Below are 24,284 nucleotides of genomic sequence, written 5' to 3' on the forward strand. Positions count from 1 at the left end.
GAGAGTTGCTCCGCGTCGCTGCATGAACGAGAGTGAATGCTATGAGGGGGTTGGCAAGTGAGAGATAGCTGAATGAAAGGACGTGCAATGACCCAACAAGACATACCATATTCCAAACCATTCTAGGCTTTAAAGTAGCTACTATTGGAATCTACCCAGTCCGGTCCCCCTGCAAGTAGAAGATATACCTGTCAGATCAGCTCCCAGACACACCGCCTCGTATTCGTATCCGGGGCCTCCAGCGGCAACCAATCCGCGTGACCCAGAATCGGAAACAAAGAAATCACGGGGAAGCTCTTGATCTCCTACACAACACTCTCACTGAACTGCACAGTCTATCTATCTACACCTCCACCCCCAGTTTCCTACTCCCTCCGCAAATCAGCCAACCTCATCCCGAAATACCGTTCCACCTTTCCATGGACACCACCCCCGGTCACACTCATCGACCTCATCCTCTCCTTAACAGCACCATATGAATCCCCCTCTACGACCATTCTCAGCGCCTCGAGAATCATCTTATCTATACCCCGGATCTTCTCCTTCGGAATACACTCGGTATCATACTCTAATCTCATCAGAATCGTCCCATCAGAAACCGCACAAAACTCCACCAGAAGCGCAAATTTTGATCCCTTCGTATAAGTGATCACCGGGTCGAGGCCGTCAACAGGTAACCGGGGTGACGTGCGATCGTCGTGGAAAGTCACCATCACGTCCAGCAGGGGGGATTATGGAAGTCAGTCTTCGACGCGCCCACTGCTTCTGAAAGTTGGGTCCAGGGAATCGCGTGAGCGATGGCAGATTGACTGCATCGTTGGACAGCACGGACGAATGACAGGGTTGATACAGATGCCTGATCCTGTGGGAAAGGAAACTGGATGCGGATGGGGATCGGTTCGAGGAACAGACCCACGGTGTCTAGGTCATCTTGTCCGCGATTGAAGTATGGGGCCCCGAGGACAATGTCGATGTCGTTGCGGTTGGACTGGAGAGCCAAGGCAACTGACGCCAGAACCAGCTGATGCAGAGTCACCTACACCCCGGCGCAGTAGATCTCCCTGATCACCCCTGGGGGAAGAAGATGCTGATGCCAGCCAAGAATGTAATTCGCGTGGTAGGATTCGGGCCACCAATTGTGACGGGCTGACCGGGAAGCAGACGTTGGATGGTTGCACCGCAAGTGGCTTCTGTCGGGCCGTACATGTTGTACAACGTCGTGGCGCGGGACCAGACGTCATTAACATACTGTGGTACGGGCTCTTCGACCAGTTATACCCTCCGCAAATCGGGGAAATCCTCCAGCAGGAGGATCTCGGTCACCGAGGGATTCAAAATCGCAGCATTGGTCTTCTTGAAGTAAGCAAATGAATCAATCCTATCGGCCATCACGAATGTAATCGGGCAAGCCGGGGTCCTGGGCAAAGTAGACACCACCTGCCTTGAGGATGCCGTAGATAGCGATGATCTAATTGATGGACCGGTGAGCAAGAACAGACCAGACTTCCCCGTGAATGGCACGGCGAAAGTGGTCAGCCAGCAGTTGGATATCGTCACGCTGAAACTGCTGGGATCAGTAGCAGAGGCGCAGCGTGCCATTGTGTGTACAACAACAGTGGGACGTCAGGCACCACCCGGAACCAGGACTTTCCAATTGGTCGGACAGGATGGCTGTCGGAGGGCTACATCTCAAACTCCATGGCGATGGCAGACGTAAAGTCGCGGCAGTATCCGTCATCGGGGGTCGAGCTCTGCACAGACGTCAGCTGGATGAAGTGGGGGGAGACAGAGCGCAGATAATCGGTCGTGGACTGCTTCCCATTGATGGACACATGAAAAGGCAAGACGTTGATCAAAGGCCCAATGGTATCCTCGAATGAGATGTTGTCGATGCCAGCCTGCATTTCATCCCGGACGGGAGGGATGCCTGGTTCAGCAGCAGGCTGGGGGTGCTTCTCAAGCTGCTGTCTCCGGAAATGTCGTTGGCTTTCGCGACGCTATTCTTGAAAGAGGCGGAGACTGTTGGCAACGTTGCTGAAAGGTGCCTCTACAGTAATAGCCCGGCTGTTGATGATGTCGCGGACCTTACTATAGATGAGCTGCCCCGAAATGCCGTTAACAAAGACATGGTGGACGCGCTAGATGACAGTGCTTATCCCGACGGCAGGTAGGGTCACGACATTGAAGTAGCATTGGATTGTATGCGACAACATCCCCCGGGTCAGAGCAGAATCATATGTCTTCCGTGAGCCCAGCACTTTTTCGGTCTATCTGAGCGGCGCAGGGACTGGCTGTCTCTTGTGTTAGAAGACATCCGGAAACAAGTCTCAGTCTACATGACGGTCTTCCTGGCGGCTTTAGAAGCAGGGAGATATCTCGTCTGGTAGGTCCCAAAATGGTTGATTGTGGTGGACCCGGGGTTTTTTCGTGGCTGTGGAGGGAGGGCACTTGCATCTAGGTCAGGAGCGAAGTGTTGCTGCGAGGGGTCTGTGCCATGGTGGCATGTCTGGTGCTCTGCGGTTTGATTAACGGTCTGCCCCATATCCTTTACAGGAATGTGAACGACAGAGCAGATGAGCTTCGCCATGCTGCTGCACGAGAGAATCGATCCCATTCACAGGAAAGCGCCATGGCTTTTGCAGGCCGAGCCAGCCCCAACGGTAGAAGAGAATAAGCACCGAGATTGGCGAGGCTGTACTCCAGGTCCACGCTCTCGATAGGTTGCTGAATCAGACGAGCGACATGGGCAACGATGATCGGCTGCTGCTGCATGGTGAACCGGTGGGATTAGGCACAGGTCCACGGATGGGGTAAATCGGGAATTCTGGACAATTGGGGGGATGAGATGTTGCTGTGATGTCTTGATCCATGAAGCTAGCATCATATGCTCTTTTACCCTATTACTAAGCTTCTGTTGATACATCGACTTCTTCAGCCACCAGAGTCCGCCACGCCAAGAGGATTCCTCAGCCATCGTCGTTTGACTCAAGTTGCTCGGAAATGACATCCGCCAAGGTTTGGTCCATTCTGAGCTGATGTAATACAGCATTAATGATGTGCTCGTATTGATTGGTGGACGTAGTTCACGCGACCTAACGTAATCGGTAAGCGAGCGGATCACGCAAGCGAGCGGATCACCTCACGCGTTCTGGTCGCGATTGTATTACACACCTAAATTTAACCAGAAACCATGCCACCAAAAGCGCGTACGAATTCAAAAGAATCTATTGAGCAGGAGGGCCGGCTTTTACTTGCAATTTCTGCTTTACAAAAGAAACAAATCTCTAGTATCCGTGAAGCAGTACGCGTCTATAATGTTCCCTTTACAACCCTTCGACGGCGGTTTAATGGAGTTGCCTCTCGCGTTAAGGCACGCGCCAATTCCCATAAGCTGACTCAAAATGAAGAGGAATCACTTGTATGATGGATTCTTTCTCTAGATCAGCGTGGTGCAGGTCCCCGACCATCTCATGTACGAGAAATGGCCAATATTAAGTGATTGATAATCCATATATAGCTGTAAACTGCTGTCCTTTTTTAATATAAATAAGACTCCATATTCTGCTGGTGATTTTAAAGGTCTGATATTATCTTTTATTAATTAATTATCAATATATTCCTGTAATATCTGTAATTTCTTTTTAAATATTGGGTAAATCTTTCTGTATATTGGTAACTTCCTTTCTTTAATAGAAATAGTGTAGTCATGCTTTCTGTGTTAAGATAATTTAGGTTATTCTAGCTATTTAAATAAGTCCTTGAATCTCTTATACTGTAGCAGAACATATAGATTATTCCTGATTATTATTAGAAGTTTCTATGAGTCTTCTAGTTCTTACTCTAGTATCTTGATTTCTGAGTCAGTGCTGTTAATGCTGTATTCTCAGTATTCTTCTGTTATTGTTAATACCTATTCTGATAATTTCTTAAGCTAATCTCTTTATGATGGCTTGATTGCTGCTATTACTTGTATGACAATACTTGAGATGTTATTTTCCTTTGAGTTATCTCTGATGCTTGGCGTGTTAGGCTTTTATAGTGTTCTTAACCTTTCTATAGGTTACTTAGTCCTTGCTTCAGCCTCTTGCTGAGTAGCGGGCCATATGGATCCAGACCCCATACCTGGTCCTTGCTGGTGTTGTCTTGGGCAATCACAATCCATGAATTAGAGACTCTCAGTCTTTTAATTAATTTGTGGGTTATGATTCCTGAACCATGGAATCCCTAATATAATATCATACTATTCTAGTAGTGTCACGTTAAAATCTATGTATTCAAGATAACCCTTTACAGTCATAGATATGGTTTCTCACTCGACTATTAATATAAGAGTTCCCAAATTCTCTTTATTTAGTCCTGTAATCAGTTCAGGTTCTGCTTTCTGTTTTCTGAGTATCCCAAGCTACTGCATGAATTATGGATTCATGAAGTTTCCGGTCGCGCCAGAGTCTACCAGTACTTGAGCTATTTAATCTAGTACAGTTGCTTGGATCTTTAAGTGTGGTCCCGATTCAGTGGCTGCTAACTGCTGATCTGGCTAGTTAGGTTCTGATTATCTTGAATATCTTCTTAGAAATCTCAAGCCTTTTATTTTTACTGTATAATATATCATACACTAATTATTAAAACATGCTAGCCAATATATTAATCTATAATATAGGTATCGTTGGTATTCTTTACATAAACAATGATAATTAAAATATAAATAATAGCTTATTTTAGCTCTTACTACTTCCGGTATCCTGGGTTAGTAATTCATAATATACTTCTGATTCTGATATATAAAGCATGTATTCATATAATATATAAACTAAGAGAGTTCTGTTACGGACCCCTGCTAGCTGAACGAACTAGTGAGGCGGACTCATTAGGCAGAAGGCTACGTCTGGAAAAGCAAGGACTCTTATCAAGTAGAATCCTGATCTGAGTAACCTATAACCGGGACGGTTACACAACACGTGACCATGATGAATATGTCACCGACATGCTATAATATGTCAGTGTTATAACAGGACATGGCAGCACTATAACATAATATATCAGTGATATGATATATCATGACGATGCCATGATAAAGGATAGGATATAAGAATACTCTTTTATGTATTTAGCTAGTTCTGTTCTTCGTGCTTAATAATACTGTCTTTAAGTAACCATATGTTTTGATAAAGCTTAGTGATAATACTTGTCTGTACTTACTTACAGATAGCTGCGCGGCACTATCTGGCCTTACTTCTCTTCTCTTATTCAGGACTAGTTGCTATTAGATAGTTATTAGTCTGACTTACCTCGATTCAGTTCAAAGGTACGTATTGGAACGGAAGCTAAGCTAACAGAAACAGAGAGAAGCAATCCTAGGGTTTGATATATTGAGCACCAGTCAGTATAAGTATTATCTAGTAATAATTATTTATTATATTGACTACTTTGAACTCATCGCGCGCCTCACAGTAACAGGGCCTGATAATACAAGAACTGATGGGTATGGTTAGTTAATTGTAAGAAAGTATCACTATCTTAAAATGATAAAACCAGTTACTTGAAGGTTGCTTAATAATTAAATCTGTTAAGATCTGATTACCGGAACTATTTAACAGTAATTAAGTAAAGCTTAGGGCTTTCTTGATCCAGTTGGACTTGTATCTCGGCATGAATAGAGAAAAGCTTAAAAATAAGGTTAATAAGATTCTTTTCGCGTCTATCTATCTGACTGGATTAATATTCAATTAGTTTAAACTGTATATTCATGAGTATTAAGAAAAGTTAGTAAATAATTAGGATAATAACATGAAGTAAATCTTTACCAGTTATACTAGATTTAAACAGTGTTTTAAACAGATGTTTAGAGATATTAATGCGGTATAGAATGCTGAGTAAAAATTATAGTGATTTAAATAGACTGGATTGGTATTTAAGTATGCTTTGAAGTTTTTGTAAGTTATTAGTTACTTAGATTGGGATAATGATATCTACATTACATAATTTAAAGAAGGACTCAAGATGGAGATCTAAGAGAAACTTATCTGATAAGAATAACTAAACATGTTGTTAAAGATGATTGAAGTAGTAGTCAAGATTGATAACAAGTTGTATGAATATAATATAAAATAATAAGAGGATTAATGGACCAGTGGGTCTATATCTTGATAAAACAGCTAAACAGGTTACTGAGTTAATAATGAAAGGTCGGTATAATCTAGGAGCTTGGGATATGAAGCTTTCTATAGATTAAAACCAATGAAGCTGGATGCAGTACAGCATCAGACTTAATAGAGTAAAGTATTTAAGAAGGAACTTGAACAGTGTAAAAGAGACTGCTTGTACTTTAGCTGTGGTAAAGTAGATCACTAGTTAAAGAACTGCAGTCAGAAACAGCCTTAGAAGCAGTTAAGAGTTATAAACCAAGATTAAGGTAGAGGAGCCTATGATGTCACTACTATTTAACACGAAGTTTAGATGGACACTGTAACGCGGATACTAAGTAATAAGAAGTTATATATTATTTAATATAGTCAGCTGTTAGAGAACAGAATGTACTGTGATTGGTTGAGGTAACAGACCATCACGGATAAGTCAATAGCACTATTCAGTTAATAAGAGAATTGATAATTATTTGTATTATTAGCTTGGATTATAGAAGTTAATAATAACAGTTATGAGCTAGTTCCAAGGAATGATTATCCCAGTATAGTTTAGAATAAATTCAATCTATTGGATAAAGAGTATAGTACTCAGCTTAAAAGTCTTGGACCTAGTAAAAAGAGACTTAGCAAGATATCTAATACCCTGAAAAAACCTTTATCAGAAATTAGTAAATCCTGTTTAATATAGTAAGACGAGGACAAAGAAAACCAGAAGAATAATTAGAAAGATATTATTTATTAATTAGACTGTATCTTGAAAGAGATCTCAGAGAATCTAACATGATTTTGTCCAGAGTTTAAGAAGATTATACAGTATTGCCTATATTAGGATTTAAGATGTTGGAAATCATAGAATAAAACTTGAAAATAATATTTATAAAGATGCCCCTGTTATCTAGAAGTTTATTTAATATATGGATAAGATAATATAGACTATTATTACCAGTTATTAAAGATTAGCCAGAAGGTACATGTTACAGGAATAGAATCTTAATATAATAAATCATATCTATGCGTTCATTTCAAAAAAAAGTAAGGATTATTAGAGATATGATAAACTTTCTTAGCTTGTGTATTACACGAATACATGCTTAATATATTATAATTAGAAGTATATTGTTAACTACTGATTTAAGATACTGGAAATGGTTAGGACTAAGGTAGGTCACTATCTATGTTTGATCTTTGGTTGTACATGTAAAGGGTACTAGAGATATTCTTATTATAGATTAATATATTAACTAATATATTTTGATAATCAGTGTATAATATATTATATGATAAAGATAGAAGGCTTAAGATTTTTTAGAAGATACTTAAAGTAGTTAGAACTTAACTAGCCAGAATAGCAGTTAACAGTTACTGAATCAGGACCATATCTAAAGATTCAAGCAGTTATATTAGATTGATTAGCTCAAGTACTGATAGACTCTGGAGTAATAGGAAACTTTATAAATCTGTGATTTATATAATAGCTTAGGATACTTGGATAATAAAAAGCAGAATCTGAACTGATTGTAGGACTGAATAGAGAGAATTTAGAAACTCTTATATTAATAGTTAAATCAGAAACTGTATTTATGATTGTAAAGGGTTACTATAAATATATAGACTTCGATATAATATCTTTAAAATAGTATAATATTATGTTAGAGATTTTATGGCTCAGGAATCATAATCTACAGATAGATTGAAAGACTGAGAGTCTTTAATTCATGAATTGTGATTGTCTAAGATAATACCAGCAAGGACTAGATATGGGGTCCGGATCTGTATGGTCCGCTACTTAATAAGGAGCTAAAGTAAGGATTAAGCAATCTATAGAAAGATTGAGAATGCTATAAAAGCCTAACATACCAGATATTAAAGATAACTTAGAGAAAAATAATATCTTAAGTATAGTTGTATAAATAATAGTATTAACTAAGCCATTACAGAGAGATTAGCTTATGGAATTATTAAGATAGGTACTAACAATAATAAAAGAATACTGAGAATATAGTATTAACAGCTCTAATACAGAAGTTAAGATGACTGTCTAGGAACTAGAAGATTTATGAAAACTTCTAGCTGTGGTCAAGAGTGATATATATATCTTGTTACAGTATAAGAGATTTAAAGACTTGTTTAAGTAGTTAGAGTAATCTAAATTATCTTAATATAGAAAGCATGATCACACTATTCTTATAGAAGAAAGAAAGTTACCGGTATATAAAAAGATTTATCTAATATCTGAAAAAAAATTATAGATATTATAAGAATATATTAATAATTAATTAATAAAAGATAATATCAGGTCTTTGAAATCACTAGCAGGATATGAAGTCCTATTTATACTGAAAAAGGACAGTAGTTTATAGCTATATATAGATTATTAATTACTAAATATTATCATGATTAAGGATTAATATCTGTTATCTTTGATTTTAGAAATCTAAGATAAGATATAAGGAATAAAATAGTTTACTAAGCTTAATATTATAAATGTATATTATTATATATGTATCACAGAAGGTGAAGAATGGAAAACTGTATTTAGAATAAAGTATAGATATTTTAAATACTTAGTTATACTATTTAGGCTTACCAATATACTAGTATTATTTTAATAATATATTAATAAGGTTCTGGGAAAACACTTTAACAGGTTTATAATCACTTATCTAGATAATATATTGATTTTTTTAAAGACTGAGAAAGAACACGTGAGACATGTGAGATTAGTTCTATATAAATTATATCTATATTAGTTATAATATAAGCTGAAGAAGTGTGAATTCTATATATAGAAGATGGAATTTCTGAAATATTGGATATTTATAGAAAGAATTTATATTAAGTAAATTAAAATATAAGTTATACAGGATTGGTCTTAATCCAAGAATCTGAAAGAACTTTAGTAGTTTGTTAGATTAGTTAATTACTATTAATAATTCATGGATGGATACGCTATCTATATAATATCACTCTTTAAGCTTATAAAGAAGTTAAAGAAGTATCAGTGGAAAGAACTATAGCAGAGTGTGTTTAAAGATATTAAGCAGTGACTTATTATGTTACTAGTGCTCATGCAGTATGGTCTAGAGAAAGAAATCATTATTGAGATAGATATATTATATTATATTATTAAAATATGTATAATACAATCAGGAAAAGATGGAAAGCTGAGACTGATTATATTTTATTTAAGAAAGTTAGTTTAAATAGAACTCAACTATGACATCCATGACAAGGAATTGCTAGCTATAGTAGTAATATTTAAGTAATGGAGGATCTATCTTAAAGAAGTAAAGCATACTGTTATTATAAAGACAGACCATAAGAACTTAATCTACTTTACTATAACTAAAGAGTTGATCAGGAGGCAGGCAAGATAGGATAAGATTCTGTTATAATATGATTTCAGAATTATATACTGTAAAGGAGCAGAGAATAGATATATAGATACGCTGAGCTGCAGACCAGACTATGAATTAGATAAAAAGACTATTGAATTAGCTATCCTGAAGCGAAATATGGATGGGTTGACCAGCTATAATAAGGTTAATCTTGTAGTAATATTAAAAATAGGCAGTAATCTAATCAGATAATTGATTAATATTATAAAAGAAGATAAAATACTTTAGAAGATGAGCAAAGACTTACCAGACAAGATTATTATTAATAAAGATTGATTAGCATACTTTCACGGATTAATCTTTATATTAATTATAATAAGAATAGAGATTATGGCTAAGTATTATGTGTCAAACCCTAGGATCGCTTCTCCCTGTTCCTGTTAGCTTAGCTTCCGTTCCAATACATACCTGTGAACTGAATCAAGGTAAGTCAGGTCGATGATTATCCAAGAGAACTGGTCCTGAACAGAAGAAGAGAAGTAAGGCCAGATAGTGCCGTGTAGCTATCCGTAAGTAAGTACAGACAAGTATTATTACTAAGCTTTATCAAAACATATGGTTACTTAAAGACAGTGTTATTGAGCATGAAGAACAGAACTAGCTAAGTACATGAAAGAGTGTCCTTATATCCTGTCCTTCAGTATGGCGCTGCCATGCCATATCATGTCGCTGATATTCTATAGCATGTCGGTGACATCCCTATCGTAGTCATGTGCCGTGTGACCGTCCCCGTTCATTAGTTACTTGTATCAAGACTTTACTTGATAAGAGCCCTTGCTCTTTTCCGGGTGTGGCCTTCTGCCTGATGTGTCTACCTTACTAGTTTATTCAGCTAACAGGGGTCCGTAATATCACTTCCTCTCCTTCAAGATTTCTTGTCCTCAAGGAACATAAAGCTGCAGTGCTTCCCTCTCGAGGTGAGTGCTTGGTATTGTTTTTCCCAATTTTGGTTGGATTATTAACTATGTCGTCCAGTTCTTCTGTTTATAAGAAGAGCCTCTGTTGGTGAATCAAGGACAAGGGTTTTCTAGCGATTTTCCCTTACAAGTGCTGCATCCGTCTTTACAAAGTATATATCAAATCCGAAAACTCTGATCACTATAGTAAGTATGTTAGGAAAAACAGTGTTCATTGTGAAATGCCTGATCCTTCCTTCTCTAACACTGAGTGGAAGTGTTTAATCAAGACTTAAAATTCTATTAAAGAAAAGGAAGAAATCATTCTGGCGAAACTTCTTTGATTACAGAAACAAAAATGATTATTATAAAAATAAGCTGGCGATTTCATAGCTCGTGATATAAAGAAAATCAAGGAGCTGGAGGAGCTTGAGAAGCAAGAGTAAAGAAAGTATAAGATACAAGAAAAACTGCACGATCAAAAGACTATGATATCTGAGACTGAGATTAGTATCATCGCAGATAGTATTAAGCTAGCCGCCATATCTGAGCTTGATCTTAGTTTGTTTCAACTAGTTGGCTCTCCTTCTTTCTGGGCGAGTTTCAACTTGCTTACTAGTAATACTGTTCTATAAACTAGTAACAGCCTATCAAATTCTCAATAGGTTCCCACGTGTTTTCTGAGATATTATATTCTTCCTATTTTACCAGATACTGCGATTTGCTACTAATCTTTCTATAGTCTAGGATCTTTTTAACTTTATATTCTTATTCTATATTATTATTAATCTCCACATTTTCTGTGATTCTAGTGTTCTTTGGTACAGGTTTCAATAATAAGATATAAAATACTGGATAAATTCTGTTTATTGATTTTAATAATCTTAACTTATAGTTGACCAGTCCCTTCTTATCCTTAATAACAAATAATCCTAGCTTATGATAATCAAGCTTCTGACTTAGTCATTTCATCCTAATGTTTCTACGGAGTAAGAATACTTTCTTTCTTCTTTTTAGATTAGGTTTCTTTCTGTATCTATAATTATAGTATATCTTACTATACAAGTTCATGAACTCAATATCTCGAGATAACTGTAAATATATGTTTTCTATAAATATGATAATATTCTCAGTTATATTAGTAACTTATTACTTTCTTAATAGCGTTTCCAGAAACCTCGGGTGGTAACTGTAATTAGTATAGAATAGTGAGACTCTAATGATTAAATAACTGGTATTGTTATATAAGAACTGTACTATCAGTAATAGATTTACTTAATTATTTTACTGATAGTTTATATAGTATCTTAGATATTGTTTAATTATCTGGTTAATTCTTTCTGTTTGCCCATTTATCTGCAGATGGTAAGCTGTTATTATTTATTCTTTAATTTTTATAAGATTAGTAAGTAATCTCTAAAACTTTAAGATAAATAATTTATCTTAATCTGATATAATGTACTTTGGCATTTTATAATACATGACAATGTTTTCTAAAAATAGTTCTACTATCTATATTATTATTATTATTATCTTGCTTGATATAAGATAGATATATTTAGTAAGATGATTGGTAATAACTGTGATAATATTATATCTCTCTAATTCAGATAGTAGATCAACAAAATCAATTATTATCTATTTCTATAACCGCTGTGGCGCTTTCTATACTTATATTTATCTGTAGGGTTAGTACCTTACAGGCTTATCTCTAATACAAGTCTCACATTGTTTAATATAATCACGTACTTTCTGTCTGAGGTTTGGAATGTAGTAGTTCCTCATAATTAGCTCAGTTATCTTTTCTACTCTTAAGTGATCCTTGAGTAGTCTGTCATAGTGTTTAGCCACAATCTTTATCTTCATTGCGGTTAATATAAAGATTAATCCATGAAAATAGACTAGTCTATTTTTATTGATAGTGATCTTGTTTAGTGAGTCCTTGCTCATCTCTTAAAGTGTTTTATTGTTTTTCATACCGTCAGTTAATCATTTAGTTAGGTTACTACCTATTTCCAACGTTGCTGCTAGATTGGCCTTGTTGTAGTTGATTGACCCATCCGTGTTCTGCTTTAGAATGGCCGGTTTGATAGCCTTTTCACCTAGTTTATAGTCTGGCCTACGGCTCAGCGTATCTGCATGTCCATTCTCTGCTTTCTTGTAGTATATAATTCTGAAGTTATACTGTGACAGAATCTCAGCCCATCATGCCTGTCTTTTAGTCAACTCTTTGATTATCGTGAAGTAGGTCAAGTTTTTATGGTCTATCTTTATAATAATAGTATGCTTTACTTCTTTAAGATAGATTGTCTACTGCTTGAACATTATTACTATAGCTAGCAATTCCTTGTCATGAATGTCATAGTTAAGTTCTGCTTAAACTAACTTTCTTAAATAAAATATAATCAGTCTTAGCTTTCTATCTTCTCCGGGTTGCGTTATATACATACTAACAGTATAATCTAATATATCAGTCTCAATAATGGTTTCTTTCTCCGGATCGTGCTGTACAAGTACTAGTAATATAATAAGTTACTGCTTAATATCTTCAAATATGCTCTACTGTGGTTCTTTCTACTAATACTTCTTCAACTTCTTCATAAGCTTGAAGAATAGCATTATATAGATAGCATATCCGTCCACGAATCATTGATAGTAATTGACTAATCTGATAAACTGCTGTAGTTCTTTCAGATTCTTAGATTAAGGCTAATCCTGTATGGCTTACACTTTAGCTCACTTAGTATAGATTCTCTCTGTAGATATCCAATATTTCAGGAACTCTGTTTTCTATATATAGAATTTATACTTTTTCAGCTTATATTATAATTAATATAAGTATAATTCATATAAAACTAGTCTTATATATCTTATATATTCTTTCTCAGTCTTTAAGAAGATTAATATATTATCTAGATAAGTAATCACAAATCTGTCAAGATATTCTCTAAGAATCTTATTAATATATTACTAAAATAGCATTGATATGTTGGTAAGCCTAAATAATATAACTAAGTATTTAAAATATCTATACTTTATTTTAAACATGGTTTTCTATTCTTCATCTTCTGTAATGCATATACAGTAATAAGCATCTATAATATCAAGCTTGATAAATCACTTTGTTCCTTATATCTTATCTTGGATTTCCGAAATCAAAGATAATAGATGTCAATCTTTAATTATAATAATATTTAATAACTGATAATCCATGTATAGTTATAAACTGCTGTTCTTTTTCAGTATAAATAGGACTCCATATTCTGCTGGTGACTTTAAAGGCCTAATATTATCTTTAGCCAGCTGGTTATTAATATATTCTTATAGTATCTGTGATTCTTTCTTAGATATTAGATAAATCTTTTTATATACTGGTGACTTTTCTTTCTTTATAAGAATAATATGGTCATGCTTTCCATGCTAAGATAATTTAAATTGTTCTAGCTACTTAAACAAGTCCTTGAATCTCTCATACTATAATAAGCTCTGTATATTACTCTTAATCATAACTAGAAGTTCCCATGAGTCTTCTATCCTCTGGACAATCATCTCAATCTCTATATTAGTACTGTTAATACTATACTTTTAGTACTCTTTTATTATTATTAGTGCTTATCCTGATAATTCCATGAGCTAATCTCTCTATGATGACTTAGTTATTGTTATTACTTATACAACTATACTTAAAGTGTTATTTTCCTTTAAGTTATCTCTGATACCTGGCGCGTTAGGCTTTTATAGTGATCTTAACCTTCCCTTGATAGGTTGTTTAGTTCTTACTTTAGCTTCTTACTGTATAGCAGGCTGTACGGATCCAGACCCCATACCTGGTCCTTGCTAGTGTCGTCTTGGGCAATCATAATTCATGAATTAAAGACTCTTAATCTTTCAATCAATCTGTGGATTATGATTTCTGAGCCATGGAATCTTTAATATAATATTATACTATTTTAAAGATATTATATTAAAGTCTATATACTTGTAGTAGCTCTTTATAATTATAAGTATGGTTCCTGATTTAACTATTAATATAAGAGTTTCTAAATTCTCTCTGTTCAGTCCTGTAATCAGTTCAGGTTCTGCTTTCTATTATCTGAGTATCTTAAGCTATTATATAAATCACAGGTTCATGAAGTTTCTGGTTGCTCCAGAGTCTACTAGTACTTGGACTAATTAATCTAATATAACTGCTTGGATCTTCAGATATGGTCCTAACTCAGTAACTGCTAACTGCTATTCTGGCTAGTTAGGTTCTAACTACTGTAGATATCTTCTTAAAAATCTCGAGCCTTCTATCTTTACTATATAATATATCATATACTGATCATTGAAACATGCTAGCCAATATATTAATCTGTGATAAGAATATCGCTGGTACTCTTTACACGCATAATTAAAAATAGAGTATAGACAGTGGCTTACCTTAGCCCTGACCACTTCCAGTATCTTAAGTTAATAATTAATAATATACTTCTAATTATGATATATTAAGCATATGTTCATGTAGCATATAAGCTAAGAGAGTTTATTATATTTTTAATAATCTCTATTTTCTTTAAAATAAATACATAGATATGGTTTATTATACCAAGGTTCTGTTCCTGCAATATTTATCTTCTAGCTAATCTCTGATAACTGATAATAATAGTTCATATTGTCCTGTCTATATGTTAAGCAAACTTTTAGATAATAAGAATATCTTTATAAATATTGTTTCTAAGTCTTATTCCATAATTTCCAATATTCTAAATCCTAATGTGGATAATACTGCATGATTATCTTAAGTTTTAGGCAGAATCATACTAGATTCTTCAAGATTTCTTTCAAAATATGGTCTAATCAATAAGTAATATCTTCTTTATTATTCTTTTAGTTTTCCTTGTCCTTGTCTCACTGTAATAAATAGGATTTATTAATCTCTGATAGAGGTTTTTCCAGAATATTAGGTATCTTACTAAGTCTCTTCTTACTGGGTTTAAGATCTTCAAGCAGAATACTGTACTCTTTATTTAATGATTTAAATTTATTTAAACTATACTAGGATAGTTGTTTCTTAAAACTGGCTTATAACTATTATTGTTAACTTCTATAGTCCAAACTAATAATACAGATAATCATTGATTCTCTTGTTAACTAGATGGTACTGTTGACTCATCCGTGGTGATCTATTACCTTAACTAATCATAATACATCCTGTTCTCTAACAGCTGACCATACTGAATAGTATATAGCTTCTTACTATCTGATATCTGCATCACAGGTTCTATCCAAACTTTATGCTGAATAGTAATAACATTATAGACTCCTCTGCCTTAATCTTGGTTTGTAGCTCTCAACTACTTCTGAGGCTGTTGCTATTTCTGACTACAGTCCTTTAACTAGTGACCTGCTTTGCCGCAGCTAAAGTACAAGCAGTCTCATTTACACTATTCAAGTTCCTCCTTAGATATTCAAGTCTGTTGAGTCTGATGCTGTGCTGCATCCAGCTCCATTGGTTTTAGTCTGTAAAGATCTTTATATCCCAAGCTCCTAGATTGTGCCGACCTTCCGTTATTAGCTCGATAACCTGATTAGCTGTTTTATCAAGATATAGACTCACTGGTCCATCAACCCTCTTATTATTTTATATTATATTTATATAACTTGTTATCAATCTTGACTACTGCTTTAATCATCTTTAACAATGTGTTTGGTCATTCTTGCCAGATGAGTTTTTCTTAAATCTCTATCTTAAGTTCTTCTTTAAATCGTGTGATGTAGGTATTATCATCTTAATCTAAATAACTAATGACTTATAAAAACTTTGAAGTATATTTAGATATTAATTTAGTCTGCTTAAGTTACCACAACTTCTGCTTAATGTTTTATATTATATTAATATCTCTAAACATTTATTCAAGATATTGTTTAAATCTGGTATAACTAGTAAAAAGTTGCTTTATATTATTGTCCTGATTGTTTACCAATTTTTCTTGTTGTTCGTGGATATACAGTTCAAACTAATTAAATATTATTTTAATCAGGTAAGTAAATATGAAAAAGATCTTGTTTTCCTTATCTTTAAGCTTTTTCTTGTTCATGCTGAGGTACAGATCTAACTGGGTCAAGAAAGTCCTGAGCTTTGCTCGATTGCTGTTAAATGGCTCTGGTGGTCAGACCTTAACAGATTTGACTATTAAACAATCTTTGAGTAATTGATTTTATTGTTTTAAGACAGTGATGCTTTCTTGTAACTAACTAACCATATCCATCAGTTTCTGTGTTGTCGGGCCCTGCTGCTGTGGGGCATGCGATGAACTTGATATAGTTAACATAATAAATAATTATCACTGGGTAATACTCGTACTGACTGGTGCTCAATATATCAAACCTTAGGATTGCTTCTCCCTGTTCTTGTTAGCTTAGCTTCCGTTCCAATACGTACCTGTGAACTGAATCAAGGTAAGTCAGGTTGATAACTATCTAAGAGAACTGGTCCTGAACAGAAGAAGAGAAGTAAGGCCAGATAATGCCGCGCAGCTATCCGTAAGTAAGTGCAGACGAGTATTATTATTAAGCTTTACTAAAATATATGGTTACTTAAAGATAGTGTTATTAAGCATGAAGAACAGAACTAGCTAAGTACATGAAAGAGTGTCCTTATGTCCTGTTCTTCAGTATGGCGCTGCCATGCCATATCATGTCGCTGACATCCTATAGCGTGTCGGTGACATCCCAGCGTAGCGCTGACATCTCATAGCGTGTCGGTGACATCCCTATCATAGTCACGTGCTGTGTGACCGTCCCCGTTCATCAGTTGCTCATATCAAGGCTTTACTCGATAAGAGCCCTTGCTCTTTTCCGGGTGTGGCCTTCTGCCTGACGTGTCCGCCTCACTAGTTCGTTCAGCTAGCAGGGGTCCGTAACATTATGATGGACTACTCAAGGGTTATCTAGAAGTTAAGAAGATTATTGAATTAATTATAAGGAATTATTATATTCTGAATCTTAGATAGAAAATACGCGATTATATTAGATAATGTAAGACTTATATTAAAAATAAGTCTGTAAGATACCAGCCTTACAGATAAATATAAATACAGGAGGTGCTATAGTGGTTATAGAAATGGATAATAATTAACTTTATTAGTTTATTACTAGAATTGAAAGGATTTAATATTATCACGGTTATTACTGATTGTCTTACCAAATATATTTATCTTGTATCAAGTAAAATAATGTTGATAGTAATATAGATAGTAGAACTGTTTTGTTACAGACCCCTGCTAGCCAGGTTACTAGCAGAAGCGGACTCGTCAGGCAGAAAGGTAACGACCAGGAAGGACTCGGGCAGCCAGCAACTCTTATTGAGTAAGATCCCGGTTGAGGTAACACCCGAGGCAACGCTGTGTCACGTGACCATCTACCATCAGATCTACCATCGAAGATATATGATATGGTATATAGAATCCAGGAACGTGATTGGATCGACCCTCAATCTACCCTGAATAGTATACGAAATAGTATACGAAGGATAGGATATAAGGACACTCTTTCATGTACTTAGCTAGTTCTGTTCTTCATGCTCAATCCAATTGTCTTTAAGTAACCATATGTTTTGGTAAAGCTTAGCAATAACACTTGTCTGCACTTACTTACGGATAGCTGTACAGCACTATCTGGCCTTACTTCTCTTCTTCTGTTCAGATTAAGTCATCTTTAGATAGTCAACAGCCTGACTATCTTTGATTCAGTTCACAAGGTACGTATCGGAACGGGAGCTAAGCTAACAGGAACAGGGAGAAGCGATCCTAGGGTTTGATATATTGAGCACCAGTCAGTACGAGTGTTACCCAGTAACAACCAGTCATTATATTAACTATATTGAACACATCGCGAGCGCCTCAGCAGCAGGGCCCGACAACCAAGGAACTAATGGACATGGTTGGTCAGCTACAAGAAAGCATCACGGCCTTAGAACAAAAGAACCAGTTACTTGAAGATTGCTTATCAGTCAAATCTGTCAAGGTCCGACCACCCGAGCCATTCGACAGCAAACGAGCAAAGCTCAGGGCTTTCTTGACCCAGTTGGACTTGTACCTCAACATGAATAAGAAAAAGCTCAAGAATGAAAAGAATAAGATCTTTTTCGCGTCTACTTACCTTACTGAAGCAGTATTTGATTAGTTCAAACCATATATCCACAAGTGATAAGAGAAGTCAGTAAGTAACCAGAACAATGATATGAAATGACTTTTCACTAGTTACGCTAGATTTAAACAGTATTTTAAACAGATATTTAGAGACATTGATGCGGTACAGAATACTGAATAAAAGTTATAATAACTTAAGTAGACAGGATTAGTATCTGTATATGCTTCAGAGTTTTAGTAAGTTATTAATTATCTAGACTGGGATGATAATACTTATATCTTACAATTTAAAAAAAGACTCAAGATAGAGATCTAAGAAAAGATTATTTGGCAAGAACGACCGGACACCTTGGCTAAGATGATTAAAACAGTAGTAAAGATTGATAATAAACTGTATGACTTTAATATAAAATGACAAGAGGGTCGGTGGACCAGCGGGTCTACACCTTGACACAATAACCAGCCAGGTTACCGAGCCAATAATGAAAGGTCGGCACAACCTAGAAGCTTGAGATACAAAGATCTCTACGGGCTGAAGCCCATGGAGCTGGATGCAGCACAACATCAGACTCAAGAGACTCGAGTGTCCAAGAAGAAACTCGAACAGTGTAAACAAGACCACTTGTACTTCAGCTGCAGTAAAGCAGGTCACCAGTCAAAGGACTATAATCAGAAACAGCCTCAGAAGTAATTAAGAGCTACATACCAAGATCAAGGTAGAGAAGCCTATAATATTACTACCATTCAACATGAGGTTTAGACAGAATCTGCGACGCAGATATTAGATAACAAGAAGCTACATACTATTCAGTATGGTTAACTATCAGAGAACAAGATGTACCATGATTAATTAAGATAACAAGCCACCCCGGATAAATCAACAGTATTATCTAATCAACAAAAGAATTAACGATTGTCTGTACCATTAGCTTGAACCATAGAAATCAATAATAACAGTTATAAGCCAGTTCCGAGGAACGACTATCCCAGTATAGTTTAGGACAAAGATAAACCATTAAACAAAGAGTATAATATACTGCTTAAAGGCCTTAAACCCAGTAAGAAGAGACTCAACAAGATACCCAATACTCCTAAAAAACCTTTATCAGAAATTAATAAACTCTATCCATCACAGCGAGACAAGGACAAGGAGAACCAGAAGAATAATCAAGAAAACATTACTTATTAGTTAGACCATATCTTGAAAGAGATCTCGAAGAATCCAGCATGATTCTGCCCAGAGCTTAAGATAATCATGTAGCATTGCCCACATTGGGATTTAAAATGTTGGAAATTATAGAATAAGACTTGGAAATAATATCTACAGAGATATCCTTATCACCCGGAAGTTTGTTTGACATGTAGACGAGATAATATAGACTATTATTACTAGTTATTAGAGATTAACCAGAAGATAAACATTGCTGGAACAGAGTCTTAATATGATAAACCATATCTGTGTATTTATTTCAAAGAAAGTAGAGATTATTGGAGATATAATAAACTTTCTTAGCTTGTATATTATACAAACACATGCTTAATATATCATGATTAGAAATATATTACTAATTACTAATCTAGGGTACCGGAAGTAGTTAAGGCTAAAATAAGTCATTATTTATATAATACTTTTGGATGCGCATATAAAGAATATTAAAGATATCCTTACTACAGATTAATATATTGGCTGGCATGTTTCAACAATCAGTATATAATATACTATATAACAAAGATAGAAGGCTCGAGATTTCCAAGAAGATATCCACAATAATTAGAACCTAATTAGCCGGAACAACAGTTAGCAGCTACAGAATCAGGACCATATTTGAAGATCTAAGTAGTCATATTAGATTAACTAGCTCAAGTACTGGTAGATTCTGGAATAACCGGGAACTTCATGCACCCTGAATTCATACAATAACTTGAGATACTTAGATAATAAAAAAAAGAACCTAAACTAATTGCAGGACTAAATAAAGAAAATTTAGAAACTCTTATATTAATAGTCAAGTTAGGACTGGTATCTATAACTGTAAAGAGTCACTATAAGTGTATAGACTTTAATATGATATCTTTGGGACAGTATGATATTATGTTAGAGATTTTATGGTTCAGGAATCATAATCTACAGATTAATTAAAAGACTGAGAGTCTCTAATTTATTAATTATAATTATCCAAGACAATATCAGCAAGGACCAGATATAGGATCTGGATCTGTATAGCCTACTACTCAGCATGGAGCTGAAGCGAGGACTAAACAATCTAGCAAGGAAAGATTAAGATCGTTATAAAAGCCTAATATACCAGATATTAAAGATAACTTAAAGAAAAATAGCATCTCAAGTATAATTATACAAATAATAGCAGTAATCAAGCCATCACAGAGAGATTAGCTCAGGAAATTATCAGGATAAGTACTGATAATAACAGAAAAATACCGCGAGTATAGTATTAATAGCTCTAATATAGAGATTGAGATAACTGTCCAGAGATCAGAAGATTTATAGGAACTTCTAGCTGTAGTCAAGAGTAACACGCAGATCTTACCACAGTATAAGAGATTCAAGAACTTGTTTAAGCAGTTAGAGCAATCTGAATTATCTCAGCATGGAAAGTATGACCATACTATTCTTATAGAGAAAGAAAAGTCATTAGTATATAGAAAGATTTATCCAATATTTAAAAAGGAATCGCAGGCACTACGAGAATACATCAATAACCAGCTGGCTAAAGGTAATATCAGGCCTTCGAAGTCACTAGCAAGACATGGAGTCCTATTTATATTAAAAAAGGACAATAGTTTACAGTTATATATGAATTATCAGTCACTAAATATTATTATGATCAAGGATCAGTACCCGTTATCTTTGATTTCAGAAATTCAAGACAAGATATAAGGAATAAAATGGTTTATTAAACTTAATATTATAGATACATATTATCGCATACGCATCATGGAAGGAGAAGAATGGAAAATCATGTTCAGAATGAAGTATGGATACTTTAAATACTTGGTTATGTTATTTAGACTTATCAACGCACTAGCATCATTTTAGTGATATATTAATAAAGTTCTTGAAGAATATCTTGACAGGTTTATAATCACTTATCTAGATAATATATTAATCTTCTTGAAGACTGAGAAAGAATATATAAGATATATGAGACTAGTTCTGTATAAACTATATCTATATTAATTATAATATAAGTTGAAGAAGTATGAATTCTATATACAGGAGATAGAGTTTCTGGAATATTAGATATCTACAGAGAGAATTTATATGGAGTGAGTAAAAGTGCAAGCTATATAAGATTAATCTTAACCTAGAAATCTGAAAGAACTATAGTAGTTTATCGGATTAGTCAACTACTATTAATGATTTGTGGACGGATACATTATCTACATAACGCTATTCTTTAAGCTTATAAAGAAGTCAAAGAAGTATTAGTGAAAAGAATCATAGCAGAGCGCGTTTGAAGATATTAAGCAGTAATTTATCATGTTATTAGTACTTATACAGCACAATCCAGAGAAAGAAATAACTATTGAAATCAATATATTAGACTACACTGTTAGTATGTGTATGACATAACCCGGAGAAGACAGAAAGCTAAGACTAATTATATTTTATTTAAGAAAGTTAGTTTAAGCGGAACTTAACTATGATATTCACAACAAGGAATTACTAGTTATAATAGTAGCATTCAAGCAGTGGAGGGTCTATCTTAAAGGAGTAAAGCACACCGTCATTATAAAGATAGATTATAAGAACTTGACTTACTTTATGATAACTAAAGAGTTGATTAGAAGACAAGTATGATAGGCTAAGATTCTGTTATAATATAACTTCAGAATCATATACTGTAAGGGAGTAGAGAATAAATATGTAGATATACTGAGCCGCAGGCCAGACTATGAATTAGGCGAGAAGACTATTAAACCGGCCATCCTGAAGCGAAACACGGATGGATTGATTAGCTATAATAAGATTAATCTAGCAGTAATATTGAAAATAGGTAGTAATCTAATCAAGTGATTGGCTGAAGGTATGAAAAATGATAAAATACTCCAGAAAATGAGCAAGGACTTACCAGACAAGATCATTATTAATAAAGATGGACTAGTGTATTTTTACGGATTAATCTTTATATCAACCGCGATAAGAATAGAGATTATGGCTAAACATTATGATAGACTGCTTAAGAGTCACCTGGAAGTAGAAAAAATAACTAAACTAATTATAAGGAATTACTATATTCCGAACCTCAGATAGAAAGTATATGATTATGTTGAATAATGCAAGACTTATATTAGAAACAAGTCTGTGAGGCACCAGCCCTATGGATAAATATAAGTACAGGAGGTGCTATAACAGTTATAAGAATAGATAATAATTGACTTTATTAGTTTACTACTGGAATCGGAGAGGTTTAATATTATTATAGTTATTATCAATCACCTTACTAAATACATCTATCTTGTACTAAGCAAGACAATAATAACAGTAATATAAATGGTAGAACTGTTTTTAAAGAATATTATTACATATTATAAGATGTTAAAGTATATCACATTAAATCAAGATAAGTTATTTATCTTAAAGTTCTGGAGATCACTCGCAGATCTTATAAAAATAGAAGAATAAATAATAATGGCTTACCACCTGTAAATGAATGGGCAAATAGAAAGGATTAACCAGATAATTAAGCAATATTTGAGACATTATGTGAATTACCAGTAAAATGATTAAATAAATCTATTATTAATAATACAGTTCTTATATAATAATACCAGTTACTTGACCATCAGAGTCTCACTGTTTTACACTAATCATGGATATCACCCGAGGTTTCTGGAAACGCTATTAAGGAAGCAGCAAGTTACTGATATAGTTGAAGATATTGTCATATTTACAGGAAACATGTATCTATAGTTATCTCAAGATATCAAGTTCATGAACTTGCGCAGCAAGATGTACTATAATCATAAATATAGAAGGGAACCTGACTTTAAAAGGGGGGAGAAGGTGTTCTTACTCTGCAGAAATATTAAGATAAAATAATTAAGTCAGAAGCTTGATCATCACAAGCTAGGATCATTTATTATTGAAGATAAGAAGGGACTGGTTAACTACAAGTTAAGGTTACTGAAATCAATGAACAGAATTCATCCAGTGTTTTATATCTTATTGTTAGAACCTGTACCAAAGAACACTAGAATTGCAGAGAATGTGGAGATTGACGATAACATAGAAAAGAAATACAAAGTCGAAAAGATCCTGGACCATAAGAAGATTAGCAGCAGGTCAAAGTATCTGGTGAAATAGGTAGAATATGATACCTCAGAAAACACGTGGGAACCTATCGAGAATTTGACGGGCTGCTACCAGCTTGTGAAGCAGTACCACCGACAGACAGGTCGAAGTTCGCCCAGAAAAAAGGGGAACCAACCAACTGAGTCAGACTAGGAGTGTCTGACGCAGCGGCAAGTTAAGCGGCGTCATGCTCGTCAGCCAGGCGCTCTAGCTCTCGGAGATCCTCAGCACTTGGAGGATCCTTCTCATCCAGCCACTCCAACACAGTCGAGTCGTGATCCAACATCCGCTCACCACGATCTTTTAGAAACTGCTGTTGCTTGAACAAGCGAGCCACTTTGGCAGCAATACAGGCCTGTTCAGCAAGGGCCTTAGCGAGTTTGTTTTACATATCTGAT

The 24,284-nt window shown here is 34.9% G+C and overlaps 1 protein-coding gene across 1 annotated transcript; it reads right to left on the reverse strand.

Moving 5' to 3' along the window:
* Positions 1–243: 243 nt before the first annotated feature.
* Positions 244–2,128, reverse strand: BO94DRAFT_609031 (uncharacterized protein; the record flags this gene model as incomplete). The annotated part of the gene is made up of 4 exons (XM_025616567.1): positions 244–1,036; positions 1,279–1,564; positions 1,687–1,997; positions 2,090–2,128. The coding sequence occupies 4 exons, from the start codon at positions 2,126–2,128 to the stop codon at positions 713–715; spliced, it is 960 nt and encodes a 319-aa protein (XP_025462696.1). The 3' UTR covers positions 244–712.
* Positions 2,129–24,284: the final 22,156 nt, after the last annotated feature.

Source organism: Aspergillus sclerotioniger, assembly GCF_003184525.1.
Source record: "Aspergillus sclerotioniger CBS 115572 chromosome Unknown BO94scaffold_38, whole genome shotgun sequence".
In the NCBI taxonomy this organism is placed as follows: domain Eukaryota; kingdom Fungi; phylum Ascomycota; class Eurotiomycetes; order Eurotiales; family Aspergillaceae; genus Aspergillus; species Aspergillus sclerotioniger.